General features: G+C 47.8%; 1 protein-coding gene across 1 annotated transcript; it reads right to left on the bottom strand.

The window, feature by feature from the left end:
* Positions 1 to 1,497: 1,497 nt before the first annotated feature.
* LOC123102191 (homeobox-leucine zipper protein HOX33) lies at positions 1,498 to 7,533 on the bottom strand. The gene is made up of 18 exons (XM_044523497.1): positions 7,106 to 7,533; positions 5,755 to 5,923; positions 5,504 to 5,610; positions 5,329 to 5,419; positions 5,139 to 5,234; positions 4,946 to 5,059; positions 4,764 to 4,847; positions 4,355 to 4,510; positions 4,183 to 4,257; positions 3,942 to 4,048; positions 3,658 to 3,850; positions 3,338 to 3,526; positions 3,167 to 3,247; positions 2,948 to 3,082; positions 2,528 to 2,853; positions 2,315 to 2,420; positions 2,053 to 2,202; positions 1,498 to 1,923 (listed from the first exon to the last, which is right to left on the bottom strand). Exons 1-18 carry the CDS (start codon positions 7,420 to 7,422, stop codon positions 1,771 to 1,773), a joined length of 2,649 nt encoding a protein of 882 aa, XP_044379432.1. The 5' UTR covers positions 7,423 to 7,533; the 3' UTR covers positions 1,498 to 1,770.
* Between the last annotated feature and the right edge of the window lie 8,745 nt (positions 7,534 to 16,278).

Raw genomic sequence — 16,278 nt, 5'->3', positions numbered from 1 at the left:
TCAGAAGCTTGGAGCTGCAACACAGTTTTTGCTACCTGAATGTTGCTCAATTGCACTTTGTTATGCTGTTCAGTGGAGCTGGAGACCTCTAACTTTTTTTTTTTTTTGAAACAAGGCAAAAGATTTGCCATTTTCGTTGATTAAGGAAGAAGGTTTTAGACAAATAGTCGCAAAGCGGGGAACAAAGAACTACTCTCGCGGCATTACAACACTCAAGTGGGTGGCATCTGCCATAGAACAAAAATGGGCCTCCTCTTTGATCTTCGCGACAACCATCATCGTTGTAGCGGCAGTGTTGCGAAAGACCCTTGCGTTGCGCTCTTTCCAAATCTCCCAAGACCCTGGAGACCTCTAACTTTGTGCGTTGATAATGGCATTGGCTGCTGCAAAAACTCGTGTAGGTTTGCTTACTTTCCTGCAAAACAGAGTGTCGTTTCGAGCCGTCCACAAACACCACAAAAAGGTATAGAGAGTAGCAGGTTTTATTTGTGGGTGTTCAGATGTGAGCAAGGCATGAACCATATCAGGAATAGTGCTATGATGAGCAGCAAAAGATTCAGTTTAATGTACCAAGGAAAACAGAACCATTGCTGATTTAGAGAAAGGACATAAGAATAGCATATGCATTTCATCTTCTGTATTACCACATCTAGAGCAACATTCTTTAATATGTTTGGAGTACCTGCTTGCCCTCTTACTCGTTGGAAGCGCTTTCCTCAGGAGCCTCTAAGCGAATGTTTGAACTCTTGGTGCCAACTCTTTATCCTGCCATACTTGATTAAGAAGAGAAATGATCCACGGAGGAACAATTTTTGGGCGTTGCCTCGGCAAAAGTTGAAGGTTGTTGAAACAATGTTTATATGCACTTCTTGATGTACAATTGCCTGCAGGGGTTAGTTTCCAAACTAGGCTTATTGCCCGTGTTAATTTTTTTCATATTTTTTGTGTGGAGGTGTTGCGGTGGCAAGGTGAGAATGACCGCACCAATGACGGTGAGGGTGTTCAAGAACATCAGGATGGGCAAGGATCACCACAATTTGGACAAACTATTTCAGAATAAATTTGTTCCGAACCATAAAATTGTTCTATCATTCTGGGGATGATATAATATCTGCTCCAGGTGCAAATGCACCAGTTTGAACAATAAATGAGAAGTAGTAAAGAACTAAAAAAATCTTTTTCCCAACAGTCATTTATGAGTATTTCACACATGTGTGAAATTTTCATAAAGGAAAAACTTATTTGAAGTTTATGAAAGAAGACATTTCAAAACCACTCCCTCCATTACAAAACATTTGAAGTTCTAGGGTTTCTTCTAAGTCAACTCATTTAGGTTCGACCAAATCTAAAGAAAAACTTCCAACAATCTACAACACCAAATTAGTTTCATTAGATTTTTAGCGCCTCATTTTGCATTTGGCACTTGGGACTAGAACTAAGTTATCCTAAGATAGGTTTGTCACCTTCAAGACCTGACACAAACAAGGCACAGGGGTGGGCACGCAAAGCAAATTACAGGAACCGCAAGCCACTGTTCGGTTCATCACACTGACAGTTACACACACATACATAGGTCTTGTTCCCGATCAACACGGGAAGGAATGCCAACTATGTTTCGGTTCACGGCAACAAACATCAGATCAGGTTCTCAACAAAGATGCAAACCATACATACCATAGCTAGGATGGGTACATAGGTAGATAACTGAACCATACAAATCGGACAGCGGTTTTCAAGTCTTTTGCTCAAGCAGATGGCCGGCGGCAGCGGTCACAGGAAGGTCCAGTTGACGAACATGAAGGCGAGGCAGTGCGGGGCGCCCGCCACGTCGTCGCCCACCACCTTCCACGCCACCGCCTGCTCGTACGACGCCTGCCGCCCCATGCTCGACTTGCACACCCCACCAGGGAGGTACGCGAAACCCTGAATGAAATGCAACATCTCATTCAGTCATGTACTCATGTAACAAACGGAGTGCTGCTCTACTCTAGTGAAGAGATGATACATAGTAGGAGGTGCATTGCTGCTGGTCAGTTGGCTAGTTGAAGTTACCTGCTGCATGACCTTGGAGAACTCGGCACACAGGGCCTTGCGCCCCTCGTCGTCCAGGATCACCTCCAGCGAGATGTCCTGCAGGTTCACCAGAGTCGTCTCCAGCATGTCCAGGGCCGCGTTGTTGCCGAAGGTGAACATAGGAGCAGGCTGGCCAAAGTTAACATTGTCAGGTTAGGTGGTGAGTTTCGGCACAGGAAAATCTTTTCATTCCTTTTTTGAAGTAGGCAGCACAGCTAAAACAACTGAGCAAAAAAATCACCTTCAGAGAGCAGCAGAGTATCGCGTCACTGTGGTTCCACAGAAGCTTCAGGGGAGAATCTGCTTCTTCAGTGTCCGACCAACGGATCTCTTCTCCAGTGTGAGCCCTGCAAGTTTCCACAACTACTTAAGAAACAGTGGGCAACAACAGAGGCTTACATGATTTTACAATAAGGCCACAAAGTGCCGAGCTTAGTAGTGGGTTTTAGTTTACCTGTAGCTCCTGCCAATCCAGCTAGCAAGTGTAAGCGCCTCAGGGGAGCCTGGAGGGTGCTTCAGTTGGATCTGCGAGCCTAGGCGAGAAGGAGCTATTGCCATGGCCACCCTCTGCACGGATGCCATCACAGCCCTCACGTACTGCCTTGCCATTGCTGCCACGCTTTCACGGAGGTGGTTCTCGAATGAGAACTGGAAGGCGATGGTCAGCACCGACCTCGTGCTGCATCCACCAGGAGAGTCACCAGAACCACGCAATGCTCCACCAGATCCAACCTCAAGGGCAGACGCCAGGTCGAGTGTGCGTGTGGCAGATGGGACATCCTACAGTTGAGTGTATAATCAACTAGTTAGCAGTGTGTCAACAAAAACAAGAGAAGCCTTCAGGTATATATCTGCATTGGTGAAATGTACTAACCGTCTTTGTGTCCAGTGGTATGACACGGAAGCCCGAGGGTAGCAGCGGTGCATCATCAGCAAAAGATTCATCAATAGGTGCAAAGACAAGCTGCGCGCAAGCGCCTGAAGCGTTCTCATCAACACCGCTGCAAAGCTGCAGTTTCAAAATAACATCACCCAGTCAGGACGCAGCAACTATATAGAACAAGCTAAAAAAACAGTCGGAAAAATACCATACCTGCAGAAGGTACATATCTCGCGCAAGAAGCACCTCATCATGGCTAAAACCATGTCCTTCCAGCCTAAGGACCTCAAGGAACTACATATAAAAAATAATTTAGCTTGATGCACTGATATTGGCAATCCATTATGACGAGATAACTGAGAAAGGGCTGAATTAACTCGTTACCTCTTCATGCTCCAACGTGTGCGCGAGTGGCAGTATAACCTGATTTTCCATGAATCCACCAGCTCTTAAGCCTGGAACTGCGTATGGGCTGGCCCTCAAAGAGGCAGCAGAATAAGCATCAACACCAGGATCAGCCCATTCCGAGCGATGCTCCCTCAGAAATCGCACAAGTAAAGCAGGAGGGACATCCTACATTGTCCAAAAGTACACTTGGTTAACTATGATTAAGAGGCATAATTCTGGTCATGTGGAACAAACAGAAAGATTGCCTACTTAATTGAGGAACAAAACAACAAACTGAATGGAGTATGAGCAAATACCTGCACTAGCATTGATGCCTTCGCACACAAAATGCCACCTCCGATGGCAGAAAAGAGCGGTGAAGGGCTGATGTGGGATCCGACAAGCTTGTTTGGCGATGAATTTACTGTGATGGTAATATCCTCAGCACCATCACTCGTCAACAAAGACCAACCATCATCTGGAAATCCACTCACAGCATCGTTGAAGCCTCTGCAAAGTCAGTGTATCGAGTTTAGAGATGTATCGTTGTAGGCATATGCAGACGGCTTGAAGACCACATGGCCATTATAATGTTACTGACCTGCTGAGCCTTTGACTGAAGGTTCTGAGAACTGCAGGCTGGCGCCCAGCACCATAGGGGATTTCACCACTTGATTCATGCGCGATTTGCCTGATGTGTCGCAATGCCTGCACATAAAGAGCCATTAGCATGAAGAGAACCATTTGCCTGATATGTCACTGGTGCATGGGTGAAATAACAAATTCAGCTATACTACAGAAGGCCAACGAATGACAACAATCAAATGGAATGGCACACATACCGCAATAGTCATCTTCTGTGCAACGATCTTTGGAGATTCATAGAGCGGTCTAAGGACTTCAGGCACACTCCAAGCCTATAGAGTATAGATATATAGGATTTATAAGATGCATTTCTTGCAAGAGTATTCAAGTGTGACACTCACTGATATGAAAGCCATTGTTGTTACTTACATCCAAATCAACATGATCCACAATGTGGATCATGGAGCCACCTCCCTCGCATGGTCGAATCAGATAACCACTAGGGAGCACCTCGGCTCTGATAAAACCAGGAGTGTTAGGCCCAGATGGACCACCCGTGGACTGAGTCAATGACCTTTCACAGATCTGCAGAACAACAGCATCACATTATAAGCAACACTGTGGGGTACTTACTGCAACTGTGAAGAAATGGCAGTAAAAGCACCATTAGATACAGAATCAATACACTACAGTTGGAAGTCACAGTAATAATGTTCATCCAAACAGATTGAGCCCAATCAGAACATGACAAAGACCAACAACAATCAACAGCAACCAACAAGAGGCTTGTATACTTTTTGGTAAGATCATAACAAGCAATTAAAGATCAGTTTAATACCACAAGGCTGCCATCATCAAGTCCGCAGGTGTAGCGGAGTGTCCAGAAGTCGCGTGGTGCCGCCAAAGTCGTCGGTGCATAAGTCTAAGAAATTGAAATGGCAATGGTCATCAGCACAAACAGATTCACTAGAACAGCAACAAGCACACATAACTGCAACTCATTTCTGAGCAGATACACACCTGCATGTAGATTAGCTCGATAGTTCCACCATTACCCGTAGGGAAAACATGGAGGATATCAACGCAACGACAGTCGCGATACCAAGATGGACGATCCTTGAGGATCTCGGCAACCTAAAACGAAGCATGTTAGGAGCTGCCTTATGACTGCAGTAAGGTAAACATGGAGCAATGGCAATGAGCAACATCATACCTTTGTGGGCTCAAGGCTCACAAGACCGCAAGCTCGGGCTGCTACGCCAATACAATTGTGCGAAACAGCGATGATTCCAATGGAATCCGGACCAGGCTGTAACCAAGTTCCAGTTCAGAGCGGTTAGAACAAACTTGGTAGAAAACCAGCACTTTGTGCACTACTATCATGTATACAATGAATGCATTACCTTCATTCCCATCATTTGCACCCATTCGACAGCAGTTCCGGTCGCCTTGGACAGGAACGCTGTCAAGGTCTCTTCACCGATTGCGAGAAGACTGCACACGACAAACGGCATCTCAGCAAACTTGCATCGACCAAACCCAATTTACCTAAGAAATGAGACTGGGCATTGCACTTACCCAGCTGGGTTGTTCGCATCCCTCTGCGGACGCGGGGCTGCTAGGGCTTGCTGCTGACCACTCGTCACCACAGACTCGCAGCTCGTGTCCGTGGTGGCCGCAGAAGCCTGCAGAATTGCAAAAAAATGTCACCACAGGTGAAACAGGAAAGGCAATAGCCACTGAATCCTCTGAATCAGCAACACGACATGAAACGATATCAAGTACATAAGCACACATTGCATCTAGAGAGAAGGGCAGTGTGAGCTCACCTTGTGGATCTTAGTCTTGAGACTCTTGACCGACGCGTTCTCGTAGACGAGACGCGACACCTGCTTCTGCAGCCGGTCATTCTCCTCCATCAGCAGCTTGTTCATCGCGGTGAGCTTCCGGTTCACCGTCTGCATGCGGGAGGACTCCTTGCGCTGCTTCTCCCGGCACCTGCATACACACCAATCACAAGAAAAGCCACACGCTTCAGCTCAGTGGCATGCGCACCTGGATAAAACTAGTGCTGAAAGGATAGCGGTGGCCTCTAACACAATGATATTCTTGTTATTAGGCAAAGGCAAGATCCTGCGATGTGCCCCCTTATGTCATAAAGTGCGCCTCATCAAATCAAACAGGAACAAGGCGCAAAAAGCCCTTTGCAAAAGAGACAAATGGTTAATACTAGTACGCAAATGGAACAGATATGTGTGAATCATTGCCTAATTGACAGTGATGTGTGTGTGTGCCTGCATCTGTGAAAGTCCACACCAGATTTCAACATCTTTGTAATGGGTTGAAGATTCTTGGGTCATGTTTCCCCTTCATGGGTACAGTGTGGTACTAGCAAACTACTACTACTGCCAAGAAGTGATGTTCTTCTTCATGTTCTAACACAGATTTACCAAGCACAGAAAAAAGATGGTGCACTCATGTACACATCCACTAAAGATTCAACAAGAAAGGAAATAAAGTAACATAAGAAATGAGGTTAAATAAACTAGCACAGTAAACAAGAACACCAGCACACGAGACAGTAAGCAAGGATGCACAGGAAACAAGAAATGCCTGAGGGAATATCTGTTGGGGGAAACCCATTGCAGACCCAAAACAGCAGCCCAGATTTGGGAGTGACAGTGAGCCCAAATCTTCCCATATAAATCCAATGAAAGACATGTGAGGTTGTTTGACCACGAAATCCACAAATGGCAAAGAACAGTGGAGGTGCAGAGCCCAAATCAGTGTGGAGACCTTGTCAAAATCTTTGAGAAGATGCTCGAATACAAATAGAGCTTAAACAAAGACCAGATTCGAGCAAACAGGCAGAGGCCGTCCTTTTTTTAGGCGTTTGTTTACACAGAATCACCAGACAGAAAAATTAACCCCAAAAATGGAGACACATTTGAACTTCCAAGAACAGAGTAAAGACACCCAAAACTTGCGGAACTTTGGGTATTTCCGGAAGAAAATCAGAGGAACTCGCCGCATTACTGAAACCCAAGCCCCCTAAAAATGCACATCTCCGAGAGGGCGAAAGGAAGCTGATTTCCCGCATTCCCGGCAGCGGCAGAGCAACACGTAGAGCGGCCCGGATCGGAGGGGAAAGAGGGAGAGGGAGCGGGTGCGGGTGCTGACCTTCGGTTCTGGAACCAGACCTTGATCTGCTTGGGCTCGATGTTGCAGAGGATGGGGCAGTCCCGGATGATCTGCTGGCGGCGGAGGGAGCTGGGCTTGGGGCACTCGTTGTAGACGCGCTCCAGCGCCTCCACCTGCTCCGGCGTGTAGCGGACGTACTTGCCCGTGTCCACCTGCGGCGCCGCCGCCCCCGGGGAGAGCCTCGCCATCTTCTTCCCGCCGCCGCTGCCGGTCGCTGCTGCTGCTGCTGCCCGAAGAGGATGAGGGTGAGGAGGAGGAGGAGGGTGGGAAGGAGGCCAAGGACGGTGGCGCGTCATGGCCTGCGGGAGGGAGAGGAGGGAGCGTGGCGTGCTGCGCTGCGGGGGGTCGCCATGCCGTTCGCTTTCCGGTTTCTTGGGGGGTGGTTGGCGTTGGAAGGGGTGAGCACGCCCTGCCTCCCCTCGTTTTAATACTGCGGCCGGTCCAGTGGCCAACCCAGGAGTGAGAGAGTGACCCCTCCTCCTCTCTCTCTCTCTCTCTCTCTCTCTCTACACTCACTCTCTCTCTCTATCTCTCTCTACACTTTTGTGTCGAGTATATTGAGATGAGAATGAAATATTTCCTTCCCTGAGATGATTTTTTTACTACTACTACCTCCGGTCCAAATTACTTGAACTAAAACGACGACAAGTAATTTGGAACGGATGGAGTATATCCATTTTAGATCAATTCATGCAAGAAGAATTCATTGCATGTTTTACAAGCTGTACTGCATGTCAGTAATTTCCAGCTCAAACACACTGCAAGTTTACAAATTACTAGTACTCCCACGCCAACAAAGCTTGTTTTGCTTGTTAATGTTCAAGAACTAATCTTGTCCCTTGTGTTGCAATGGGTGTGCACATAACTGAGGTTCAAAGCAGAGAGCTCCAAAACGGAATGGGGTTGGGCATGGTTACAGTGGATGGGACATGAGAAGACGGCTTTAAGCATGCATCGCAAAGCTCCAGGAGAGCTGCTATACACACGACGTTTTTGGACGATGCATGAACGACACTCCACATCCAGCCATTGAATCAGGGAATAAAGTGCTTCACATCCATCTGATTGTAAATCGTGCATGCATCGTGCATGGAGTGTCGTCTGTCTAGTATTTTCGAAGCTCCAGTGTCACAGAAGTAGGATTCTTTAGGAATCGCAGCGAGAGAGAACCCAGAAGAAAGATTCTTCAGGCGTGGGGAGGGGGCAGCAGTAAAAAACATTGCCAGCGCTTTCTAGAAACCTGTGTGGGTATTTCTAAATTTTCTACAAATTCAAGCTTCTACCTTTTTTCATACAGTCTTTTATCCCCTGTGTTACAAACAAGCTGGTGCTCCAAAAGCAGAGGTGAAAAAAATGTACTGCCGGGTGAAGAAAAATGTGTAAAGATGTATGGTTTTTGCTGCTAGACATTGGCATGGAAAGAATGAAGGGGGGCTCGAGAAAAAAGAAGAGAAAAAAGAGATGAGATGAAATGATGCAGACTGGCGGGCCTGCAGGAAAGAAAAGGCTTTTTATGCTCTGTTATCAATACTGTTGCTCCTGCAAATCTAAACAGTCAAAGCCACTGCGCCATCGCCGCAGACGCTCCAGGATCCTCTGTGACTGTGAGCATGCTGCCGAGTAGCTACTGTATGTAGGATTCGTACACGGCATTCGGGGTGGATGGCCGCAGAAGATCCTGGGAGTGGGTCCGGCCCTGGGTGGCGCTAGGCCCGTGCGCTGGAAGGACGAGGGTGGCGAGACGAGGGCCACCCGGGTTGACCGGTCTACAACCGTGCGATCGGGTAGCGCCCCCTGGGTCTGGACGGCTGCGATTCGGCCGCGTGGCAACTCCACCGTTTCGGAGGCCTACCGTATCTTTTATTTTCAGCACTAGTGCTATTTTCTTACCGAAACGTGCTCTCTCTTTTTGTTTGTTTTTTGTGGATTACCGAAAGAAAAACGTTTTCGGACGGACTGCCGGCCGAAGCGTTGCGCCGGTCTAACGCAAGCCACACGATCAATCACGATCATGTGGCCAGCAAACAGCGTGCCCGCTCCCTTATCCACATCGAACGTTTTCTTCCTCGCAGCTTCTTCGTCCCGCGCCGGCGTCTTCATAGCTCCGATCCCCCGCCCGCACCACCGGCGTCGCCGCCGCGACCATCCTCCCCCATCCCCGAGCAGATTTCCCTCTTCCCCTGTCCTTTTTTCTTCTCTCTAACGACCAACGCTTGGGCCCTGATCCCCGACGACCATCTCTCATTGGAGATGAACACGACAACAGGAGCGTTGCGCAGACGGCGATGCTGGAACCACCAGCTTTTTTGCTCCAACCGGTGGCCAGCCAGACGCTGGGAACCGCGGTGCCCTCGTGCTACAACCATATCGTTCGGGGAGCTGCAACCGCGACAGCAGGAGAGCTGCAAACGGCGGTGCCCTTTGCTACAACGGCGGACTCAAAAAGCTACATCCAGTCAGGGATTTGCTAGAACCGGCGGGAGATGCTAGAACTAGTTTTGGTAGGAAGGTGCAAACGTTGCCGGGGGAAGCTCGAACCAGTGTCGCCGGAAGCTACAACCATTGGCTGGAACTACTGGAACCAGTAGCCAAAAAAGCTGAAACCAACAACTGTCGGAGCTACACTCTTAAGCAACGATGCCACAGCATCAACCTTTTTTGCTGCAACCATCGTTAGATTTACTACTACTGGGGAGGAAATTTGCTACATCTATCATAAGCGGAGCTGCATGGTGCCATGACCGGCAGACTTTTTTTTGCTGGAACTGGCTACTAGTGGAGCTGCAACCATGCAATGAGGATGCTTGAATTGCCTACGAAAGCTGGATCCAGTGTCTTTTTTTGATTCAATCCAGCAAGCACTACTGAGATGACGACGGCCGTCGAGGTGAGCTGCAACTGGCACCAACAAAGCTACATCCGGCTTCCATTTTGCTGCAATGATTTTAATGGGCGAAGCTTAATCCTAGAGACGACGGCGACGGTGAGGCATTTTTGCTGTAACTGTATCGATTTGTTGCTACTACAGGCGACACTTTTGCTACATCCATTTTTATCCATGAAACTACCCACTGATGATTCAACGGGAGGCGATGAGCGTGACGGCTATGTAGCTTGGAGCGGCAAGGGCAGTGCGGTGCTCCAACAGGAGGCGACCGCAAACAGCCGAGGACGAGCGAACAACTGCAGAAGCCAGAAGGCACGAGCAGCCAGCGAGCACGGGGACAACAACGGCCGCACGCTTAGGACAATGACGACTTGATGTGGTGCTTGTCGACCTGATGCGGTGCGCCCCCGCGACCAACCGAGGGCGCCCGTGGGCGGCCGGCAAGCACGGCCGAACAAGACGAGCGGGGCGTTGCTCTCTCTCTCTCTCTCTCTCTCTCTCTCTCTTTCTCTCTCTCTCTCTCTCTCTCTCTCTCTCTCCTTTTTTCCCTGTGGCGGAGAAATCCCCATGGTTCTGAGGTTGTCGGAAGAGAAGAATAGTCAGATCTAAAGGTTGACAAAAGGCTGATCGGCCAGTCCGTCGGCGCCTAACACAGACCTTTTAGGGTTAATTAGATAAATGCCACTCCAACTATGACGATTCATAAAAATGCCACTGCAATTTTCAAACTTTAAAAAATGCCATTGTAACTTTTGCAAACTTTGAAAAACGCCATTGCAGACTTCGAAAAATGCCACTAGAAATGGCATGAAATGGCATTTTTCAAAGTTTGGAAATTGTAGTGGCATTTCTCGGAATCGTCAAATTTGGAGTGGCATTTATCAAATGAACCCTTGATTTTACGTGAAGATTCGTGCAAGCATTTTCATTAGTCTTTTTTTCCTTTTTCTTCTAGTTTGATTGAGTCACTTACATATGCAATAACTAGAGCACATCTAGATGTACCTGATGACCCACAAGTATAGGGGATCTATCATAGTCCTTTCAATAAGTAAGAGTGTCGAACCCAACAAGGAGCAGAAGGAAATGATAAGCAGTTTTCAGTAAGGTATTCTCTGCAAGCACTGAAATTATCGGTGACATGAAGTGTCATGTAGTCGACGTTCACATGACACCACTAGAGGAAAGACAACATACATCTCATCAAAATATCGAACGAATACCAAATTCACATTACTACTTATAGCAAGACTTCTCCCATGTCCTCAGAAACAAACGTAACTACTCACAAATCATATCCATGTTCATAATCAGAGGGGTATTAATATGCATAAAGGATCTGAACATATGATCTTCCACCGAATAAACCAACTAGCATCAACTACAAGGAGTAATCAACACTACTAGCAACCCACATGTACCTGTTGGAAATATGCCCTAGAGGCAATAATAAAATGGTTATTATTGTATTTTCTTGTTCATGATAATTGTCTATTGTTCATGCTATAATTGTATTAACCGGAAATCGTAATACATGTGTGAATACATAGACCACAACATGTCCCTAGTAAGCCTCTAGTTGACTAGCTCGTTGATCAATAGATGGTCATGGTTTCCTGACCATGGACATTTGATGTCATTGATAACGGGATCACATCATTAGGAGAATGATGTGATGGACAAGATCCAATCTTAAGCGTAGCACAAGATCATGTAGTTCGTTTGTTAAAGCTTTTCTAATGTCAAGTATCATTTCCTTAAACCATGAGATTGTGCAACTCCCGGATACCGTAGGAATGCTTTGGATGCACCAAACGTCACAACATAACTGGGTGGCTATAAAGGTGCATTACAGGTATCTCCGAAAGTGTCTGTTGGGTTGGCACGAATCGAGACTGGGATTTGTCACTCCGTATGACGGAGAGGTAGCTCTGGGCCCACTCGGTAATGCATCATCATAATGAGCTCAATGTGTCTAATGAGTTAGCCACGGGATCATGCATTACAGAACGAGTAAAGAGACTTGCCAGTAACGAGATTGAACGAGGTATTGGGATGCCGACGATCGAATTTCGGGCAAGTAACATACCGATGAACAAAGGGAATTGTATACGGGATTGATTGAATCCCTGACATCGTGGTTCATCCGATGAGATCATCGTGGAACATGTGGGAGCCAACATGGGTATCCAGATCCCGCTGTTGGTTATTGGCCGGAGAGTTGTCTCGGTCATGTCTGCATGATTCCCGAACCCGTAGGGTCTACACACTTAAGGTCCGATGACGCTAGGGTTATGGGGAAAGTTTGTACATGGTTACCGAATGTTGTTCGGAGTCCCGGATGAGATCACGGACGTCATGAGGAGTTATGTAATGGTTCGGAGGTAAAGAATAATATATAGGAAGTGAGGTTTTGACCACCGGAAGTGTTTCAGGCGTCACCGGTAATGTACCGGGACCACCGGAGGGTTCCAGGGGTCCACCGAGAGGGGCCACCAGCCCCGAAGGCTTGCATGGGCCAAGAGTGGGAAGGGACCAGCCCCTGAGTGGGATGGTGCGCCTCCCACCAAGGCCCAAGGCGCGGCGAGGAGGAGAAGGGGGGAAACCCTAGGTGTAGATGGGCCTAAGGCCCACCCTAGGGTGCGCCCCCCCTCTCCCCCTCTTGGCTGCCCCCCTCCATCCCATCTAGGGTTGCCGCCCCCTAGGGGTGGGAACCCTAGAGGGGGCGCACCCTCCTCCCCTCCTCCTATAAATAGTGGGGGTTTTGGGGCTGCCCAACACACGAGTCTCTCTCCCTCTTGGCGCAGCCCTACCCCTCTCCCTCCTCGTCTCTTGCAGTGCTTGGTGAAGCCCTGCTGGCGTGCCACGCTCCTCCACCATCACCACTCCGTCGTGCTGCTGCTGGACGAAGTCTTCCCCAACCTCTCCCTCTCTCCTTGCTGGATCAAGGCGCGGGAGACGTCACCGGGCTGTACGTGTGTTGAACACGGAGGCGCCGTTGTTCGGCGCTTAGATCGGAATCGACTGCGATCTGAATCGCTACGTGTACGACTCCTCCAACCACGTTCTTGCAACGCTTCCGCTTAGCGATCTTCAAGGGTATGAAGATGCACTCCCTCTATCTCGTTGCTAGTATCTCCTAGATTGATCTTGGTGACTCGTAGGAAATTTTTGAATTATTGCTACGTTCCCCAACAGTGGCATCATGAGCTAGGTCTATGCGTAGATTCTATGCACGAGTAAAACACAAAGCAGTTGTGGGCGATGATTTGTTCAATTTGCTTACCGTTACTAGTCTTATCTTGATCCGGCGGCATTGTGGGATGAAGCGGCCCGGATCGACCTTACACGTATGCTTACATGAGACTGGTTCCATCGACTGACATGCACTTGATGCATAAGGTGGCTGGTGGGTGTCTGTCTCTCCCACTTTAGTCGGATCGGATTCGATGAAAAGGGTCCTTATGAAGGGTAAATAGCAATTGGCATATCACCGTTGTGGTTTTGCGTAGGTAAGAAACATTCTTGCTAGAAACCCATAGCAGCCACGTAAAACATGCAACAACAATTAGAGGACGTCTAACTTGTTTTTGCAGGGTTTGCTATGTGACGTGATATGGCCAAAAGGATGTGATGAATGATATATGTGATGTATGAGATTGGTCATGTTCTTGTAATAGGAATCACGACTTGCATGTCGATGAGTATGGCAACCGGCAGGAGCCATAGGAGTTGTCTTAATTTATTTATGACCTGCGTGTCAATGAAAACACTGAAGGAAATATGCCCTAGAGGCAATAATAAAGTTATTATTTATTTCCTTATAATCATGATAAATGTTTATTATTCATGCTAGAATTGTATTAACCGGAAACATAATACATGTGTGAATACATAGACAAACAAAGTGTCACTAGTATGCCTCTACTTGACTAGCTCGTTAATCAAAGATGGTTATGTTTCCTAACCATAAACAATGAGTTGTTATTTGATTAAAGAGGTCACATCATTAGTTGAATGATCTGATTGACATGACCCATTCCATTAGCTTAGCACCCGATCGTTTAGTATGTTGCTATTGCTTTCTTCATGACTTATACATGTTCCTATAACTATGAGATTATGCAACTCCCGTTTGCCGGAGGAACACTTTGGGTGCTACCAAACGTCACAATGTAACTGGGTGATTATAAAGGAGCATTACAGGTGTCTCCAAAGGTAGATGTTGGGTTGGCGTATTTCGAGATTAGGTTTTGTCACTTCGATTGTCGGAGAGGTATCTCTGGGCCCTCTCGGTAATGCACATCACTTAAGCCTTGCAAGCATTGCAACTAAATGATTTAGTTGCGGGATGATGTATTACAGAACGAGTAAAGAGACTTGCCGGTAACGAGATTGAACTAGGTACTGGAATACCGACGATCGAATCTCGGGCAAGTAACATACCGATGACAAAGGGAACGACGTATGTTGTTATGCGGTCTGACCGATAAGGATCTTCGTAGAATATGTGGGAGCCAATATGGGCATCCAGGTCCCGCTATTGGTTATTGACCGGAGACGTGTCTCGGTCATGTCTACATTGTTCTCGAACCCGTAGGGTCCGCACGCTTAAGGTTATGATGACAGTTATATTATGAGTTTATGAATTTTGATGTACCGAAGGTTGTTTGGAGTCCCGAATGTGATCACGGACATGACGAGGAGTCTCAAAATGGTCGAGACATAAAGATTGATATATTGAAAGCCTATGTTTGGATATCGGAAGTGTTCCGGGTGAAATCGGGATTTTACCGGAGTACCGGGAAGGTTACCGGAACCCCCCGGGAGCTAAATGGGCCATGATGGGCCTTAGTGGAAAAGAGAAGAGGCAGCCCTACATGGGCTGTGCGCCACCCCCTTCCCCTAGTCCTATTAGGACTAGGAGAGGTGGCCGGCCCCCCCTCTCTCTTTTCTCCCTCCGCGAATCCTATTCCAACTAGGATTGGGGGGGGGGGATCCTACTCCCAGAGGGAGTAGGACTCTCCTGGCGCGCCTCCTATGGCCAGCCAGCCTCCCCCCTCTAGTCCTTTATATACTGAGGCAGAGGCACCCTAGAACACACAAGTTGATCCACGTGATCTATTCCTTAGCCGTGTGCGGTGCCCCCTGCCACCATATTCCTCGATAATACTGTAGCAGAGTTTAGGCGAAGCCCTGCTGCTGTAGTGCATCAAGATCGTCACCACACCGTCGTGCTGACGGAACTCTTCCCCGACACTTTGCTGGATCGGAGTCCGGGGGTCGTCATCGAGCTGAACGTGTGCTCGAACTCGGAGGTGCCGTAGTTTCGGTGCTTGATCGGTTGGATCGTGAAGACGTACGACTACTTCCTCTATGTTGTGTCAGCGCTTCCGCAGTCGGTCTGCGTTGGGTACGTAGACAACACTCTCCCCTCTCGTTGCTATGCATCACATGATCTTGCGTGTGCGTAGGAAATTTTTTGAAATTACTACGAAACCCAACAAACACCATGTAATTAGTTTACTTTATTGCTAACCGTTAGCCATAGTAGTAGAAGTAATAGTTGGCATCCGAGCCTAGGTTATTTATGTTGATGTTATATGCACGAGTAGAACACAAGTGAGTTGTGGGCGATATAAGTCATACTGCCTACCAGCATGTCATACTTTGGTTCGGCGGCATTGTTGGACGAGACGACCCGGACCGACCTTACGCGTACGCTTACGCGAGACCGGTTCCCCCGACGTGCTTTGCACATAGGTGGCTTGCGGGCGACTGTCTCTCCAACTTTAGTTGAACCGAGTATGGCTACGCCCGGTCCTTGCGAAGGTTAAAATGGAGTCTATTTGACAAACTATCGTTGTGGTTTTGATGCGTAGGTGAGATTGGTTCTTGCTTAAGCCCGTAGCAGCCACGTAAAACTTGCAACAACAAAGTAGAGGACGTCTAACTTGTTTTTGCAGGGCATGTTGTGATGTGATATGGTCAAGACATGATGCTGAATTTTATTGTATGAGATTATCATGTTTTGTAACCGAGTTATCGGCAACTGGCAGGAGCCTTATGGTTGTCGCTTTATTGTATGCAATGAAATCGCGATGTAATGCTTTACTTTATTACTAAGCGGTAGTGATAGTCGTGGAAGCATAAGCTTGGCGAGACGACAACGATGATGGAGATCAAGGTGTCACGCCGGTGACAATGGTGGTCACGACGGTGCTTCGGAGATGGAGATCACAAGCACAAGATGATGATGGCCATA

The sequence above is a fragment of the Triticum aestivum genome, chromosome 5A (assembly GCF_018294505.1).
Source record: "Triticum aestivum cultivar Chinese Spring chromosome 5A, IWGSC CS RefSeq v2.1, whole genome shotgun sequence".
Lineage (NCBI taxonomy): Eukaryota > Viridiplantae > Streptophyta > Magnoliopsida > Poales > Poaceae > Triticum > Triticum aestivum.
The sequence above is the reverse complement of the archived record's forward strand: the minus strand, read 5'-3'. Positions and strand labels throughout refer to the sequence as shown.